The sequence below is a fragment of the Myodes glareolus genome, chromosome 11, assembly GCF_982192425.1.
Source record: "Myodes glareolus chromosome 11, mMyoGla1.1, whole genome shotgun sequence".
Taxonomy (NCBI): domain Eukaryota; kingdom Metazoa; phylum Chordata; class Mammalia; order Rodentia; family Cricetidae; genus Myodes; species Myodes glareolus.
Window position 1 is genome coordinate 82,038,957 of NC_142036.1, and position 15,412 is coordinate 82,054,368.

The following is a 15,412-nucleotide window of genomic DNA, read 5'->3' on the forward strand; positions in this document are numbered from 1 at the left end:
TGATCAGGGTGCTTGGTAAATTCACCGATCAACTCTCAGCCAAAAGATCTCCCATTGCTTACCAACATCTAAAATTCCCCCATTAGGAGAATCATTTCTTTCTTCAGTTTAAAACACAGAGTAGCCCATTAGCAGAGTACTTGGCAAGTTACAGAGACTTTAGGGATCCCATTTTTTTCTATGACAATCTAGTGATAACAAAAGCAGGGACGACTGACGCTCATTTTTCAGACAAGGCAGTGGAGGCACTTGGGGGTAGGTGACCTGCTCGCTGGTGTAGATGAAGGTCCTCTTTGGTCTTGTCCCGAGAAGGACAAAGTGGTAGAAGCTGGTCAGGAGAGAGGCAGGACTATAACTTCCAAGTGGGTACAGAGGGAAGGGCAGCCATGGTGCCTCATGCTGTGCCCTTTGTTAGGGCTACATGAAGCCCAGTACCCAGATCCCTTCATCTCTTTGATTGCAAGTTCAACACAGTACTAGAACTTTGTTTGTTTTGTTTTGGAGACAGGGTTTCTTTATGCAAACCTGGCTCTCTTCCTAGGACTCACTCTAGACCAGGCTGGCCTTGAACTCAGAGATCTATCTACCTGTCTCTGCTTCCTTAGTGTTGGGGTTAAAGGCGTGTGCCACCATCACTCACCCAGCTATAACTAGGGTACTCGATTGTAATCATGTTGTCAGAGCATTTTCTGGGCGAGAAATTTGAAGGAGATCAACTCTCAAGTATTTTTCAACTTTGGTTTTCTCGTGGCTTGGCCAGAGATTAGATCATGCTGGGGAAGAGAAATGGTTAAAGGAAACAGGATAGAGAGGTCAGGAAAGACGAAGTTGGTTTTCATTATGTATTGTATGAAGGGTCAAAGGGCAGCTAAAGGACAAAGTCCAAAGACATTCTTTAATTGTTAAAGAAAGGATAATCCACACGTGTGTGTACGTGATGTAACCATGGAAAAGCTCTTCCTACATGACGTCACGAGTATTGATTTGTTGTACATTACTAATGACTCACAGTACTCTTAGAAGACAGGCTTGCTGTGTATCGACAACACCGCAACCCTGTGAGATAAACATTCCTGTCTTAGAGGAGACTTGAGCATTGCTCTCACGTTTCCATTGGGAATTATATTAGAGAAAGTATGCAACTTCAGACTGAAACCATGCCCAGAGCCTCCTACACTCTGTTAGGATAAAGAGAAACAATATAGTCCAGGGCTAACTTTGTCGTTGTGTCCATTTGTAAGGCAGCAGGGATCCCATATTTAGCATACCGCTTTATCGCCACTCTTGGCAATAAGACAAAAATTGCAAACACATTAAGAAAACCAAAAACCTAAAAGATTACAGGTGGCAGTTCACTTCAAAACTGTTTGATTGAATAATAATTTTAGTTTTTTGTTTTTTCAAGACAGAGTTTCTCCATGTAGCCCTGGCCATCCTGGAACTTGCTCTATAAATCAGGCTGGCCTCAAACTCAGAGATCTGCCTGCCTCTGTCTCCTGAGTGCTAGGAATAAAGGCACTGTGACACCACCACCTTCTGATTTGAATAATATTATTTGATAATAAAGTTCTGCTACAATCTTACGAGATAATGTGGATGACGTAAACCTGCCATGAAATCATTTGACGGTCATGAACAGGGACTGGAGAATGACACTGGAGGGCAAAGAACATTTAATAAAAGGACAAAGGACGTACAGGGAAGATTTTGCCCACATGAACCTTAGGACAACTCTTCAAACTGTAACCAGGTTCCCATGTAGCAAAGCTTGGCACAGGCACAGCCTTGGAAGCTGATGGGCCTGGGTGTCAGTCTCAGCCACTACTTCCAGTGATACCTGTGACCTTAGTGAAGCTGGAAAACCCCTTTTGACCCATGTCTTCATCCATAAATGGTAACACTAATCGTTCTTGTATATGGCTGTTTTTAGAATCACATGAGATGTATGGGAAACTTCTCTGCGTGTGTGTGTGCACACTCCCGTGAAAACTGGAAGACAACTCTGGGTGCCGTTCCTCAGGAGTCATACATCTGTTTTGTTTTTGAATCCAGGCGTTTACTGGACTCAAACAGGTCAGGACTGGCTGGCCAGTGAGCCCCAGGTCCCCGTCTCTGCCTCTCCAGCCAGAGCACCATCACATCTGACTTCTTTGTCCACTAAAATGTGGGTTCTGAGAAACAAATTCAGGGCCGTGTGTTAGTAAGGGAGCTCTCCTCTGTCTGCGCCATCTCCTCAGCCCAACAGTGTGGACCTGTGAAGCCTTTTAAGTTCTGTGCCCACCTGTTCCTTTGCTTTTGAGGGAACCATTTGGATACAGTATACATTTACTTAGGTATTCATTGTAAGCGAGTACTATGACCATCCCCCTTTCCTTGATAAAGGGCTCAGCAGGAGATAGACTCCTGCCAATTCCCAATCTTCAAGTCTGCCATTTTCTTCTTCTAACTTACACGAAGGTGCTACATGTATCTGTAAAGACCTGGCGTGTGCTACAGAAATGATCACTGTCGCCTTACACATACAGACTTTATATCTGATGGGGAAATAGATGATACCAAGTATTATAACAATATAATTAAGAATATTCTACAGCAGACAGTGTGAGGACCAGGAAGAGAGACATTTAGTGGAACAAGCTGGTATGGGGGCAACGTCTATGACAACAGATGATGGGGAGACTGTGTGTGATGTTCTAAACAGAAGTGACATTCAATTATTTCTCTATTCAGGAAGATTGACTATGGACTAAGTTTTATAGACTGTCTTAGTACTGAATGAAGTAGGCTCACTTAAGCTGAATCCCCAAGTTCAGTACTTGGGAGCAGAGTTACAAGTATGGTCAATCTGGGTTGCTTGGCCAATTCTAGGCTTTTCTGGGCTGCAAAGCAAGACCCTGCATTAACAATAAAACTACTGCTTCTATAGTTTGAACATTCTGGCAAGCGGAGGGAGCAAACTGAAGTGAGAGGTTCTGGGGCGCTTTGGGAGATGGAGTTAGGCTGGGGGGAGGTGGAGTAACGCTGCTACTTTTGGGGAAGAGTGGGAAGACTTCTTCGGGAGGTGTCATCTAAGCTGAGATCCGAATGGCAACTGTGGGAAGCTCTAGGGAGGATCACAGCAGGCGGACGGGAGCTGTTGCAAAAGGCTCAAGCAAGGCATCAGTTTCGTGGTTTGGAGTTAGTGAAGGTGACTGATATGGCTGAATCAGAGTGGGCTAAAGAGGTAGAAATTATCTGCCAAATATGCAAGGCCCGAATCATGAGCCCTGTGAGCCTGGAGATCTCTTCACAGAAGGAAAGAGGCTGGTGAAAAGCATTGTGGGAGACATAAGCCAGAGCAAGGTTCTGGGGCTGGAGAGGCGGCTCGGTGGTTCAGAGTGCTTACTGTTCTTGCAGAGGGCCAAAGTTCAGTCCCCAGCAGCCATGTCAGTGGTTTGTAACTGCCTGTAACTTCAGTTCCAGGGAATCTGACCTCTTCTGGCCTCCTCAGGCACACGTAACATTCTCTCTCTCTCTCTCTCTCTCTCTCTCTCTCTCTCTCTCTCTCTCTCTCTCTCACACACACACACACACACACACACACACATATATATATATATATGAATAAAAAAATAAAATCTTACCTGGGCAGTGTTGGCACACATCTTTAATCCCAGTAATTGGGAGGCAGAGGCAGGTGGATCTCAGTGACTTTGAGGCCAGCCTGGTCTACAAGAGTTAGCTCCAGGACAGGCTCCAAAACTAGAGAAACCTTGTCTCGAAAAATCAATAACAAAAAAATTTTAAAAATCTATTTTTTTTGTAAAGAACTAGATCCTGCCAAACATTATATAGAGGATCAAGGAGACATTTAATTCTACTTAATATTATACTAAGAATCTCAAGGATCTATGACTGAAGTCCTTCAAAGAAAACCTCTCATCTCTCATGTTTATACCTTCAAGGAATATACATGTGTTACATTCTTACGCCAAACTGCCCAACGTAAAGACCCCATAACAGCTGAGAATTCTTTTCACAAATGCACAATTCCAATATGACCCCTATTTTTACAACATTTGAGTAGACTTACCACTACGGCGTTATCTATCAGATGGCATGTTTTATGAGAGCATATATCACCACGACTAAGAGTTAAGAGGTAGTGTGTGCGTAATGTCTAGATGGCAAAGGATGTTACACAGTAGAGCATGGGAGAACTCTGCCTCATGGCACAGAAGATGGATGTTACCAGGTTGAATTCCTCATATCTTTTATTTACACCCTCAGATTTGATTGCCAACAAGCATAGCATGAACATTTATCTTCTAGCTTCTTGCAATTAGAGGTCATAATATGACGTAATATTTCATAATATGAAATGTAGGTAAAAGTAGCTAGATAAACAGGTGAAGAAAGCCTGGAGCTCTTGTGAGAAGTGGGCCTCCTCCTAAGTCAGCAGGCTTTAAGTACAAACCCAGGTTTAGCTTGAGGTGCCAAGACTGTGGTGTCCAAGGTTGGACAAGTTTGAGTTGGGCAACTCACAGGCACTGCTCTAGCTGGAGATGAACTCTGACCCCAAGGCCTAGCTGTGGGATCCCAGCATCATGGCACCAAGGCAATCAAAGTTGGTTGGAAAAATCGTACTTTTTGTTCCAGCAACTCTACTGAAATCTTTCTGGAAGACACAAATAAGTCTAATGTGTGAATTGGAGAGAAAGTTCAGTGGGAAGACTGGAGTTTCAGAGGAGAAACTCACACAAAAAAAGCTACTGGGGAACTCAGCAGAAGGTGCCCCCTGCTGGCCCAGTATTGCAGTCACTGAGCACTCGGTGGTCCTAAGTGAAAATGTGGACCACAGGATCCCAGGAAACTGACAGCAGTTCATTAAGGCTCGCTAAGTCAAAGTTCAGTAGGACAGCATAGAGCTCAAGGCTGGTTTGTCTGCTGTCTCTAAAAACCTTATGCATAGGGTGTTAATCTTCACTTTCCAGTGTTTTAGTTGTAAACAAAAATGATGAGATTTTTGTTGTTGTTTGTTTGCTTGAGATTTTAGAGACAGGATTTCTCTTTGTAGCCCTGGCTGTCGTAGAGCTAGTTCTGTAGATCAGGCTGGCCTTGAACTCAGAGATCCACCTGCCTCTGCCTCTCGAGTGGCTGGGATCAAAGTAGTGTATCACTAGTGCCTGGCAATGGTTTTTTAAAGAAAAAAAAGAAAAGGTAAAGTTTGGAAAGGTAGCATAGATTAGCATCTCATGAGTACAGCGCATGACGAACATGCACAAAGCCCTGGGGTTAGTCCTCAGATGTGTGGATGAGGAGGGAGGCCGGCCCACATCTGGCTCAGAGCATGCTCTGGAGCCAAGGCTTCTGGATTTCAAGTGTGTTGTATAGACACAAGGGATTCAATGGGGCCTGTGTCCATTTCTGCATCCTGGGTTGGACTCATTTACACAGAGTAGAGCAAGCCTTCGATGTTTCTCTTCAGATCAGATCTCTGACTAGTGATCTGTAGGGAGAGGGAGTGCTGGCAGGGCATTACAAAGGAGGGAAGCCTCATGAAGGTGATGGCACTTGAGCTGGTCTCGATGGATGGCTCTAACTCTCAAGCTGAAGATGGCGGTTAGGGCATTCGTTATAAGAACGGGAAGCGAGATGAAGGATGAAGTCTAAGTAACAAAAAGAGCTGTGTACCAGAAATAAAGACCAATTTGGTTCAGGGGAAGAGCAAGATACATGGAAGGCAGTGAGAGAGAGAGTTTAGAGGGCTGGCATTTAGCATATCTCTTAAGGCTTTGGAATAGTTATTTACACAGGTGGCTAAGTCAAACAAGGAGCACATGAGTAAATAATTAGCCTTACTGGGCATGAAACATGAACGTGGGAATCTGGCATGAACGGAGGCCATGTGTGCCTAGAGATCAAGATGTGAACCTGAGTTTTATTTTAAAAGCAACTGCTCTGAGGCACACTAAAAGGAACTGAATAAATCACAAGTGTGTAAACTGAACACAGGGGAAGACAACAATGCCCTGACTATAAAATATGACAGTCAAAAAAGAGGAAGGGGGAAAACCCTTTTAAAGTTGGATAAGGTACAAGAGGGACATTCAGGTGCTGAATGACGCTGTCGTGAGAGGTGAGTCACTCCCACGAGTCAAGTCAATGAGTTGGGTCTATCATAAGGACAGGATAGGAACCTACCAGCAAGCCCTGAATATAGGACCGAGGCTGTGACAGGGAAAAGAGATCTCCGGAGCACCTTGAGAAAAGAAACCCTGTTGTGATTACTAATATGTATAAGGCATATATGTTTGATCAGCTGCTAACTTCTCAGAAGCTCTTATCCCATATTGTCCTCCTAACTGGCAGTAGAATCAAGGTCACATTTTCTGTAAGGAAATCTGAGACCGAATTACCAGTCTAGTTATTTGGGGTTCTAGTCTAGAAAATCAGACCCGCGAACAATACAACTAAAGTAGCTGAAGGTACATCTTTTTTGGAGGGTGGGGAGCATGTCCCTAGACTCACAGGAGGGGAGGGTTATGGCTGTGCTTGGGCAGAAGTCCCACGTTAGCAGGAGAAAGGTTATGACAGGCAACCTTCCAGGCTGACGCTCGTCGTCACGCTGCATAGTTGCCGCATGGCTCATCGCAGTGACTACTCGGGTGACCCAGGGCGGGCGCCTCGGTGGGACGGGGGAGGGGGGGGGTGGGGTGGGGGAAGAATCTCGACGCCACCGGACTGGGAGGAGCAACGAGAAGGCCGCGCCCTCTCACTTACTACATCTCCCAGAGTTCCGCGCGGTCCCATGGCTAGCAGCCCCGGCGCGGAGCGCAGACTGGAGTTCTGGGAATGGGAGTCCGAATGCAGGCACCGCCCCAGTGGACGCCAGTGGGGAGATGTGCAGCGATTGGCCAGCGGGCGATGCAGGCCCGCCCACGCATGGTGACGACAAGCAGCCGTCTAGCTACTTAAGGCGTCGCGGTCTGGCCCACCCCGCCTTCGCTCCCGAGCTAGAGAGAAACATGTATCGTTTCCGCTCGCAGCTCTTCACGGGGATTTCTGCTGCTGCCGCCGCCGCCTCTCACCCGCGCCGCTCCTCGCCTCTCTTGTTAGCCCGAGACTCGCCTCTCAGCCGCCCGCCGCACAGACGAACGAGTAGACAGTGCAGCTCCATCGGCTGATCCTCGCTGAGCTCTCAAGTGTAGGCGGCACCGGGCGGCCCACGATGCCGAAGAACAAGAAGCGGAACGCTCCCCACCGCGGTGGCGGGGGTGGCGGCGGCTCCGGGGCAGCAACGTCGGCGGCCACGGCAGGTGAGGGGCGTCCCCGCGCCGAGTGCCGGCCGGGTGGCCGGCTGGCCGGATGGGAGGCTCCGGCCTGGGGCGCGGCGGGATTTGTAGTTCGGTCTTGGTGTCGGCCGCCCGCAGCTGCTTAGTTCGTGGTGTGGCTGAACTACAATTCCCATCATGCCCCGGGCGCCGCGCTCGCGCGTCTAGCGCTGGCACGCGGGAGCGGTCTAGGGGCACTGGCCCTCGGGGCTGGGAGAAGTGGGACTTGAGGCTGGAGGCTGAGTTAGAATAAGAGCGATCAGGGCTTGGCGATCCTCCCTGGAGCTCTGCTTTCTGTCCGACCTTCTGCTGGACGAGAGACTTGGGGCGGAGCGCCAGTGGCTCGCTGCTGTTGCCCGCTGCCTGTGACTCTCCATCATGGAGTTCTCGGGAGTGCCAAACGTCCGGCGGGTTTGGACCGGCTTTTGTGTCACGCGACCGGGGTGACGCAGAGGCGCGAGTGGCTTTCATTCCCAATGTTGCCCTGCGCGTCCCGCGTGTCCGCTAGGCGTGGTGGAGGCGTCGGAAGCCGAAGCCACCGCCCCACCCCAAGCGTGGCTTCCACGCCTGACCCTGTACCCGCAGGAACCAGGAGCTGGGACATCCCTAGTGCCACCAACCTAGGCGACCGCGTTCTCCTTTGTGCTGCGTTCTATAGATTCCATGCAGTGCTAGGAGAGATGGTGAGAAGCCGAGGTTGCAATTGGCCGAAAGTTAGAGATAGTGTTTTGAGTGTTTTTTTTTTTTTTTTTTATCTTCCACGACTAGTGGAAGCTTTTTTCCGGAGGGATAATTGCTGAACTGGATGTATGGTTTAAGAAAGAAAACAGAGTGCCCGCAGCTGAAGGTCCTTTCTGCAAGACTGAACACACAACACCAGTCCAGTGTCAACACTGTGTAGTCCTCTCATTAAGTAATTGTTAAGATTATGAAGTGGAATATTGGAATGCTATGCCTTGTTCGTTAGAAAAGTAAATGACCAGTTTTCTTGTTAAATATTGAAAACTGGCATCGCAAAACGTTTTCCTATGGGCCTTGGAGAAGACTAAACTCTTTTGATCATTCATCAAACGCTGAATGTGGTGACAAATACAGATTTTTCTTTCAGATCGTTTTTCTTAATTCCTGAGTTCATCGTGAAATTCATTGTGAAGTTGTGAAACATTGTTCCATTTAATCAGTTGTGGTCGAATCGGGGAAACTACTTACCTTTGTCTGGCTTTCTCTCCCCGATAAATACTTGAGTTCTTTCTGGAAGGGTCTTACTAGTTTTGTTAAAGTTTACCTTTTTAAAAAAATAAAAGAATGGAGAAGCATTGACGCTTTGGAAGCCTCTGCCTCAGGGAAGGCCGTCTTTTCCGTAGTTTCCCTAAGGCTCATCTGAGTGTCAACAGGCTCACTGCTGTCCCTTAGATTCTCCTTAGTAGAAAAGATACATTTAAACACCGCAGTCTAGCATGTGGACTACAAGCACTGGACATTGGATTTTTTTTTTAAGCATCTGTTAACAAATGGAAAGTAATTGATTTGTTTGTAAAAACTGTAAGCTTTGACATTGTTGCCATATAGTTACCTCAAAAAGTTACCATAGCAGTGGAACCTGCTGAGATTGCTTTTCTGTACTTTTTTTTTTTTACCTTAGTCACATGTGTGTATTTTACTTACTAGTTAAAGGGAATTATCAACACTTTTATTTAGAAGGGCTGGAGAGGTGGCTCAGAGATTAAGAGCAGTGACTGTTCTTCTAGAGGTCCTGAGTTCAACTCCCAGCAACCACATAGTGGCTCACAACCATCTGTAATGAGATCTGGTTCCTTCTTCTTGAGTGCAGGCATACACTGTATACATAATAAATAAATACATCTTTAAATTTTTTTTTATTTAGAAACCACTTTTCCTATTGATGTTTGGTTGACAGAACAAATGCAATTTAAATACAACCAAAGAAGTAGCCAACTTTTCAATTGGTTAGGTTAATAGGTTTTGTGTATATTGTCATTTTTAAGTAAATGGGGAGTTTGAGGAAGCCAAGAGAATTGACCCCATGCACGTGTGTCTACACAGTAAGCACTGTTCTGATATGAGGGGTGTGTTTGTGGGTTTTGTTTTGATTTTTACTTTTTGTTTAAGACACTCACTCTAGCCTGGCCTGGAATTCAGTGTAGTCTAAACTGGTTTCAAACTAAGGCATCCTACTGCCTTAGCCTTTTGATCGCAAGAGTTGCAGATGTAAAGCCTCCAGATTTAGCATGAAAGACAAAGTTTTTAAGGGTTAAAAAAGTTTGGATAGTAAACCATTAAGAATGAGGACCTCAAATGCCTAACGTGCCAGCTCATTATTGACAGCCAGATTGCAAGGTAAGTTTGACCTAGATGTCAGGAATTCTTACAGGGTGCGTTTCCTTGCTTTAGAAATGCATTATTTACGTGTGTATTTACTCCAGGATACCAATGTGGAGGTCAGAGGACACACTCTCTGTGTGTGTCAGATGAGCTCAGGCCGATAGATGGACTTGGTGGCAGCACCTTTTCTGCTGGGCCGTCTTGCCAGCTCGTCCTTGCTTTTCCAGACCCCCTTCTTGAACCATGAAGAAGCTAAACTAATTAGTTAAGAGGCAGGAGCTTAAACCTGTGTAAGAATACTCAGAAAACTGACCAAATAAGACACTTTTAAAATAAGATTAGCTTGTATGTAAATATGAAGATTATTCAGAATATACTCAGCTGTCTTAATTTGCCATGAGGAAAGATCCAGAAATAAGCTGGTATTTATTTTTCTCCTAAGCACTGTGATTAGGAACCTTTGGCGCCTTTCTTCACCTATTCTCTGTGCTTTCCTACTTTGATTCAAGTTACTTTGGCATCAGGCCAGCAGATTTCAAGGTCACTTGTTAATTTTAAATTTTGCCTACTTCTGCATGGGTTTTATGTTTTGTTTTGTTTTAAAGGAACTATTACTTAAAAGCAAATCAGCCCAACTCTTAACAGATTTAAAATTTTAGAGGATTTTAAAAAGTAAACTTAACACCCAGTAATCCTAGGATTTGAGAGGCTGGGATGGCAGGAAGATTGGCAGGAATTGAAGGCTAATCTGGGTTATATAGTGATTGGCTTTCAGAATCAGACTGGGTTACCAAAAACTGGAATAAACCAGTAAATAGAAGCAAGGTAACAAATAATAAACATTTAAAAGAAAAATATAGGAACTTCTGATTTTTTTTTTTTGAGGAATTTATTATTTATTCCACCTAAGAAAGTGTTAGTCCAGGCGATAGTGGTGTGTGCAGAGATGGGCAGATCAATGAGTTCAAGGCCATCCTGGTCTACAGAGTTCCAGGACAGCAAGGATGATTACACAGAAGAAACCCTGTATCAAAAAAAGTTAAATATTATGTGTTAAAATATTTCTGAAGAAATTGGTGTTCTACAGATAAGCAATCAAATATAATACCCATTTATATTTACTTACAGTTTATCATAATATTACAATTAATAGTTGAATATACTTATTTTGTACTTTTGATGCTTTCCCTTTTCCTTCAGTCTGTGTTGGTGATTGATTGGCAAAGAAAGATTGTATACATCTGGAGGCTACATAGTTACATTAGTGTACCATACACAGTAAGATAATGATAATCGTGCTACTTAATGACATCTTACTTTGTCAATAGAACACTCCTAAATCTGGAGTATATATTACTTGCTATACTCGTGAATTGATATGATTGTGTTTTATGTTTAATATTGAAATATATTTCTGTATGATTGCAAATAGATGTAAATAAACTAGTTTGCATAAAAGTAGATAAACTATGCACATAAGAGGTACCAAAGGAAGAGGTGTTAGGTATGTTGGAGAGTGGATGAAACTGACCTCTGTTGTGTAGTTTATGTTCATTTTTCTGTACTCTGCCCGAGTGATACGTATGTACTCTTACATATTAAAAAGCACCAGGTATTAGAGGGACTTAATATTTGATGTTGTCTTTGAATTTACTAATACAAGGAGATCAAATTCAGGCTACCCTGGACCCTTTATGGTCAGAATTTGAGAATGTGAGATCCCTAAATTATGGATTTTATTCATTAATGAAGTTTAAAAACTGCTATTTAAATTCCTTTTTTTTTTCCTTTTTTTTGGTAGTAGCATTGGTATTTTTAAACTCTTGGATATGGCTAAAATTTCTTATTTTATTTGAGCTTTGAAACAGGGTCTCACTGTGTAACTCTGACTGGCCTGGAGCCACCCCTATGTCGACCAGACTAGTTTCAAACTTAGAGACTTTTACCTTTGTCTTCCAAGTAATACACTTGAAAGTGTATACAACCACAGTATACATTCTTTTCTTTTAAAGGGAATTTATTATTTATGAATTTATTATTTATTTTTATTTATTTATTATGTATACAGTATTTTCAGTATTCTGTCTGTCTGTATGCCTGCAGGCCAGAAGAGAGCACCAGATCTCATTACAGATGGTTCTGAGCCACCATGTGGTTGCTGGGAATTGAACTCAGGACCTTTGGAAGAGCAGGCAATGCTCTTAACCGCTGAGCCATCTCTCCAGCCCTAAAAGAAATTTATGTAACGGGTAGATGTTTTGGTGGGTGAAGAACTTTGGCAGACATGAGATCTGAGTTCAGATTCTGAGCTGTGAAACCAGGATGGTAGTGCACATCTGTAATGCTCGTGTGCTATGGGAAGATGGAGAGTCCCCCAGAGGCTTTCCAGCTAACCTGCTGTACAGTGCCAACATCAAAACTGAGACCCTTTCTCAAACAAGGTGGAGGCAGGATGGGCACCCAAGATTGAGCTCCGTGACCCACATTACATGTGACGCATGCCTTCTTCCCTATGGTGTAATTTGATCTTAAATTGTGCATTGTTTCTCATGCCTGGTAATCCCAGCACTCAGGAGGCTGGAATGGGAGGCTTGCTGGAAGTTCAAACCAGCCAGGGCTACAACAGTGAGACCCCGACTTAAAGGGGGCGAGGAGTAGGGGAAGCAATTTAATTTTAACTGCCTTTTTGTAATGTCAGATATGAAACTTTTGCTTCTCTCTCATTACCTTTAAGTCTGCCCTCTTTCAACTTGGTAGTTGTGTTTAAAATAAGATAACCTGAACAAGATGTCGTTTACTCAGCAGTTAATGCTTACAAAGCTAGTCATTTTTATTGGAAATATAATTGCCTTATGATCTAGGGTATAATACTTTATCTGTTTTCATTTTGTTCATGATTTGAAGTAATTTTCATCTTACCAAATTTTGGTAGATGATTGATAACATTTCTAAAGTTGCTTTATAATGTCACCTTCTGAAGTGCAGATGAGGTGAATCAATGTATTTTAGGAACATTATACATTCTTTGGCGATATAATTATCTCATTTAAAAAGTTTGACTTTGTTACTAGATAGCAAGTATTTGCATATATAGCAAAGAAAACAAATGATGTTCCATTCCTCTTCCCTAATAGGTGGCCCGCATCGGACAGTTCAACCTTTCAGTGATGAAGACGCATCCATTGAAACAATGAGTCACTGCAGCGGCTACAGCGATCCTTCCAGCTTTGCCGAGGACGGTAGGAGTGTCCAGTGGAAACTTTGGGATGCAAAGATGGTGGAGGTGGGGGGTTCTTAAATGTGAGCTGTGGTGTCCCCTTTCCTTGTACGGTACAGTGTTGGTTTCCATTCCATAGGCCCAGAAGTCCTTGATGAGGAAGGAACTCAAGAAGACTTAGAGTACAAGTTGAAGGGGTTAATTGACCTGACCGTCGATAAGAGGTAAGAGTGTTAAAAGGTTTGCGTTCTGGCTGATTCTAATCAGTTACTTTTAATTTGTACGTCTCTCTGACACAGAAGTGTGTTCTTCTGACGCTTGGTTTGTTTACTTTGATGATGTAATGTTACTTTGGCCTTTTAATTTGGTAGTATGATTATTCTAGCTTACTATATATATATACACATATATACATACATATATGTGTGTGTATATATATAATGATTGAAATTTATTTGTTCTACTAAAAATGACAAATTACTTTTAAGTTATTTGTCTACAAAATTTGTTGTGGGTGTGAAAACTACCAAGGTAAATTTTCTTCGGGTGTCTCTGGAGATTAACAGGTGGAATGGGAAGCTCAGAAGATACAGGAATGCGTACTAGAATTAGAACGTTTTAAAAAAATAGGAATTTACTTCTGAATGGTGGCTGTGCCTCCTCGGGTTCCAGGTTCTTGAGGAGGCTGACAGGAGAGGTTCAAGTTGAGCTCAGGAGTTGGAGACTGGCCGGCCAAATAAGAGAAGCTAGATTTAAAGGAGTAGAGTGGACTAGACCAGATTATTGCAGTCGTTTGTGGCTGTGGCTACTTACAAAGTGAAGTGCTGCGTCAGAAAGCGCCTCAGAAACCTGTTGTTCCGAGTTGATGGAGAGGGTGGGAAGCGGAGCCTGGCGACAGGTGTTGAGATTAATGTCTTCAGAAGCCCTGGTTGTGGCGCTCTCCTGACCAGACCGTCCCTCTTCATCATGTCTTGAACAGTGCGAAGACGAGACAGGCGGCTCTTGAAGGTGTTAAAAATGCGCTGTCTTCAAAAGTGCTGTATGAGTTTATTCTGGAGAGAAGAATGACTTTAACTGATAGCATTGAACGCTGTCTGAAAAAAGGTAATTCCAGACCTGTGCAGAGTGAATAGGAAAGGTAGATTATCATTCTTTTGTTACCTCAGAAGAGGTGATTGCCATTCTCGGGTTTCATAGGAAGGAATGAAAGCATCAGATTGTAACTTGAAGTCTGATTTCAAAAGGTATCTTCATTTTTCTAAGCAGGGAAAGCATCCTAAGAATCCAGCTCATTTTCCCCTTGCACTTGAAACAGCAGTTGTATGCTAAAACTGCACCAGTTTTAGGATATCCCTGGCCCATTTAGTTCTTTAACTGTGTAGTAGGAATCTGGAGTTTGTTGTAAAAGATGATATTTCTAAGATAGAGAAACTACCAGTATGAATGAGGACCCGAGTCCATCGTAAGGATCCTAAACCAAAGCAAGCCCCAGGAGAGACCATGTCTCAAAAAAACAAGGTAGCGGCCTGGGGAGACGGCTCAGTAGGCAAAGTGATTGCTGTGTGTCTAATAACCAAAGTTTGTTCCTGGCACCCACATAAAACACTGAGGGCAGTGGTGTAGATTTCTGCTTCCACCATTGCTGTGATGGAAGAGAGATTGGGAGGGCAGGTGAGAGACTCGGCCTCAGAACCGTCCTCTGACCTTGACTTGTCCATCTGGGTGCCAGCCCCTCCTGAGTAACAGTTAATCTGTTAGGCCAAATTGGGACAGTCTTTGTTCTCTTGGCCTCAGGGTGAAAGCTTGCGTATCATTGCAGCGGCTCTTGACCTACTCTCTCCCAGTGAACAAGGACAGGGCTGGGAAAGTCAGGTGGCTCTAATCTTGTAACTGCTATAGTTGAAAGCAGAGCCAGTTGTGTTTGAGATACCAGAATTTCTTTTTAAAGTGTATTAATTGCAATGGTACCCTCTCCCATAGTGATAGCTAGACAAGGTAGCTTTAAAAATCCCATTTCAATATACGTATTTTATAGTTTCTTAGATAGTAACTTAAATTCAGGCCAGCCCGAGGTGGTGTATATCCTTAATCCCAGCAGAGACAGACAGGGTCTCTGAGTTTGAGACTGGTCAGGTCTACATAGCCAGTCAGTACTACACAATGAAACTCTGTGTCAAAAAAAAAAAAAAAAAGCTAATAGCCTAAGTTTAGTATTTACCCAAACCCTCTAGTACACATGCTTCTTTGAAAAATGAGCTACATTTATATCTAAATAGAAAGAATCTTTAACTTGGGCCCATATTTTGTTAAAATAATCAGAAGGGCGACCCATAAATAAGAAATGCTTGGGTTAGTCTAAGGGCTGCTGTGACACCATTTTTGTGAGTGCCCTCAGGAATTAGAAGGCAGAAATTGACAGGAAGCACATGCCTGTGCCAGTCTCCCTCGGTCTGGAGAAATCTGTTTGGAGAATCAGAGTAGTTAAGTGAAGGCCTAGGAAGTGTTGAGCTGGGGTTGAGTGAGGCCGGTCTGTTTCTCG

General features: G+C 43.8%; 2 protein-coding genes across 3 annotated transcripts in view; both read left to right on the top strand.

Moving 5' to 3' along the window:
* The window catches only part of Ifrd1 (interferon related developmental regulator 1), a 43,765-nt gene that overhangs the window by 21,828 nt on the left and 6,525 nt on the right, over positions 1 to 15,412 (top strand). Inside the window, exons 1-4 of one of the 2 annotated variants that reach the window (XM_085697721.2) lie at positions 7,065 to 7,298; positions 12,791 to 12,895; positions 13,013 to 13,097; positions 13,853 to 13,977. In XM_085697721.2, the coding sequence (XP_085553847.2) occupies positions 7,211 to 7,298; positions 12,791 to 12,895; positions 13,013 to 13,097; positions 13,853 to 13,977 (403 nt within the window). In that variant the 5' untranslated portion in view covers positions 7,065 to 7,210. Of the gene's footprint in view, positions 1 to 7,064; positions 7,299 to 12,790; positions 12,896 to 13,012; positions 13,098 to 13,852; positions 13,978 to 15,412 lie in introns of those variants that run through there. The other variant, XM_048415437.3, reaches the window with a different exon arrangement.
* On the top strand, positions 6,882 to 7,166 carry LOC146892433 (uncharacterized). The gene has a single exon (XM_085697722.1). It carries the CDS (start codon positions 6,882 to 6,884, stop codon positions 7,164 to 7,166), a length of 285 nt encoding a protein of 94 aa, XP_085553848.1.

Coding starts and splice junctions, on each gene's coding strand:
- LOC146892433 (XM_085697722.1), top strand. CDS start 6,882: ATGTGCAGCGATTGGCCAGCGGGCGATGCAGGCCCGCCCACGCATGGT.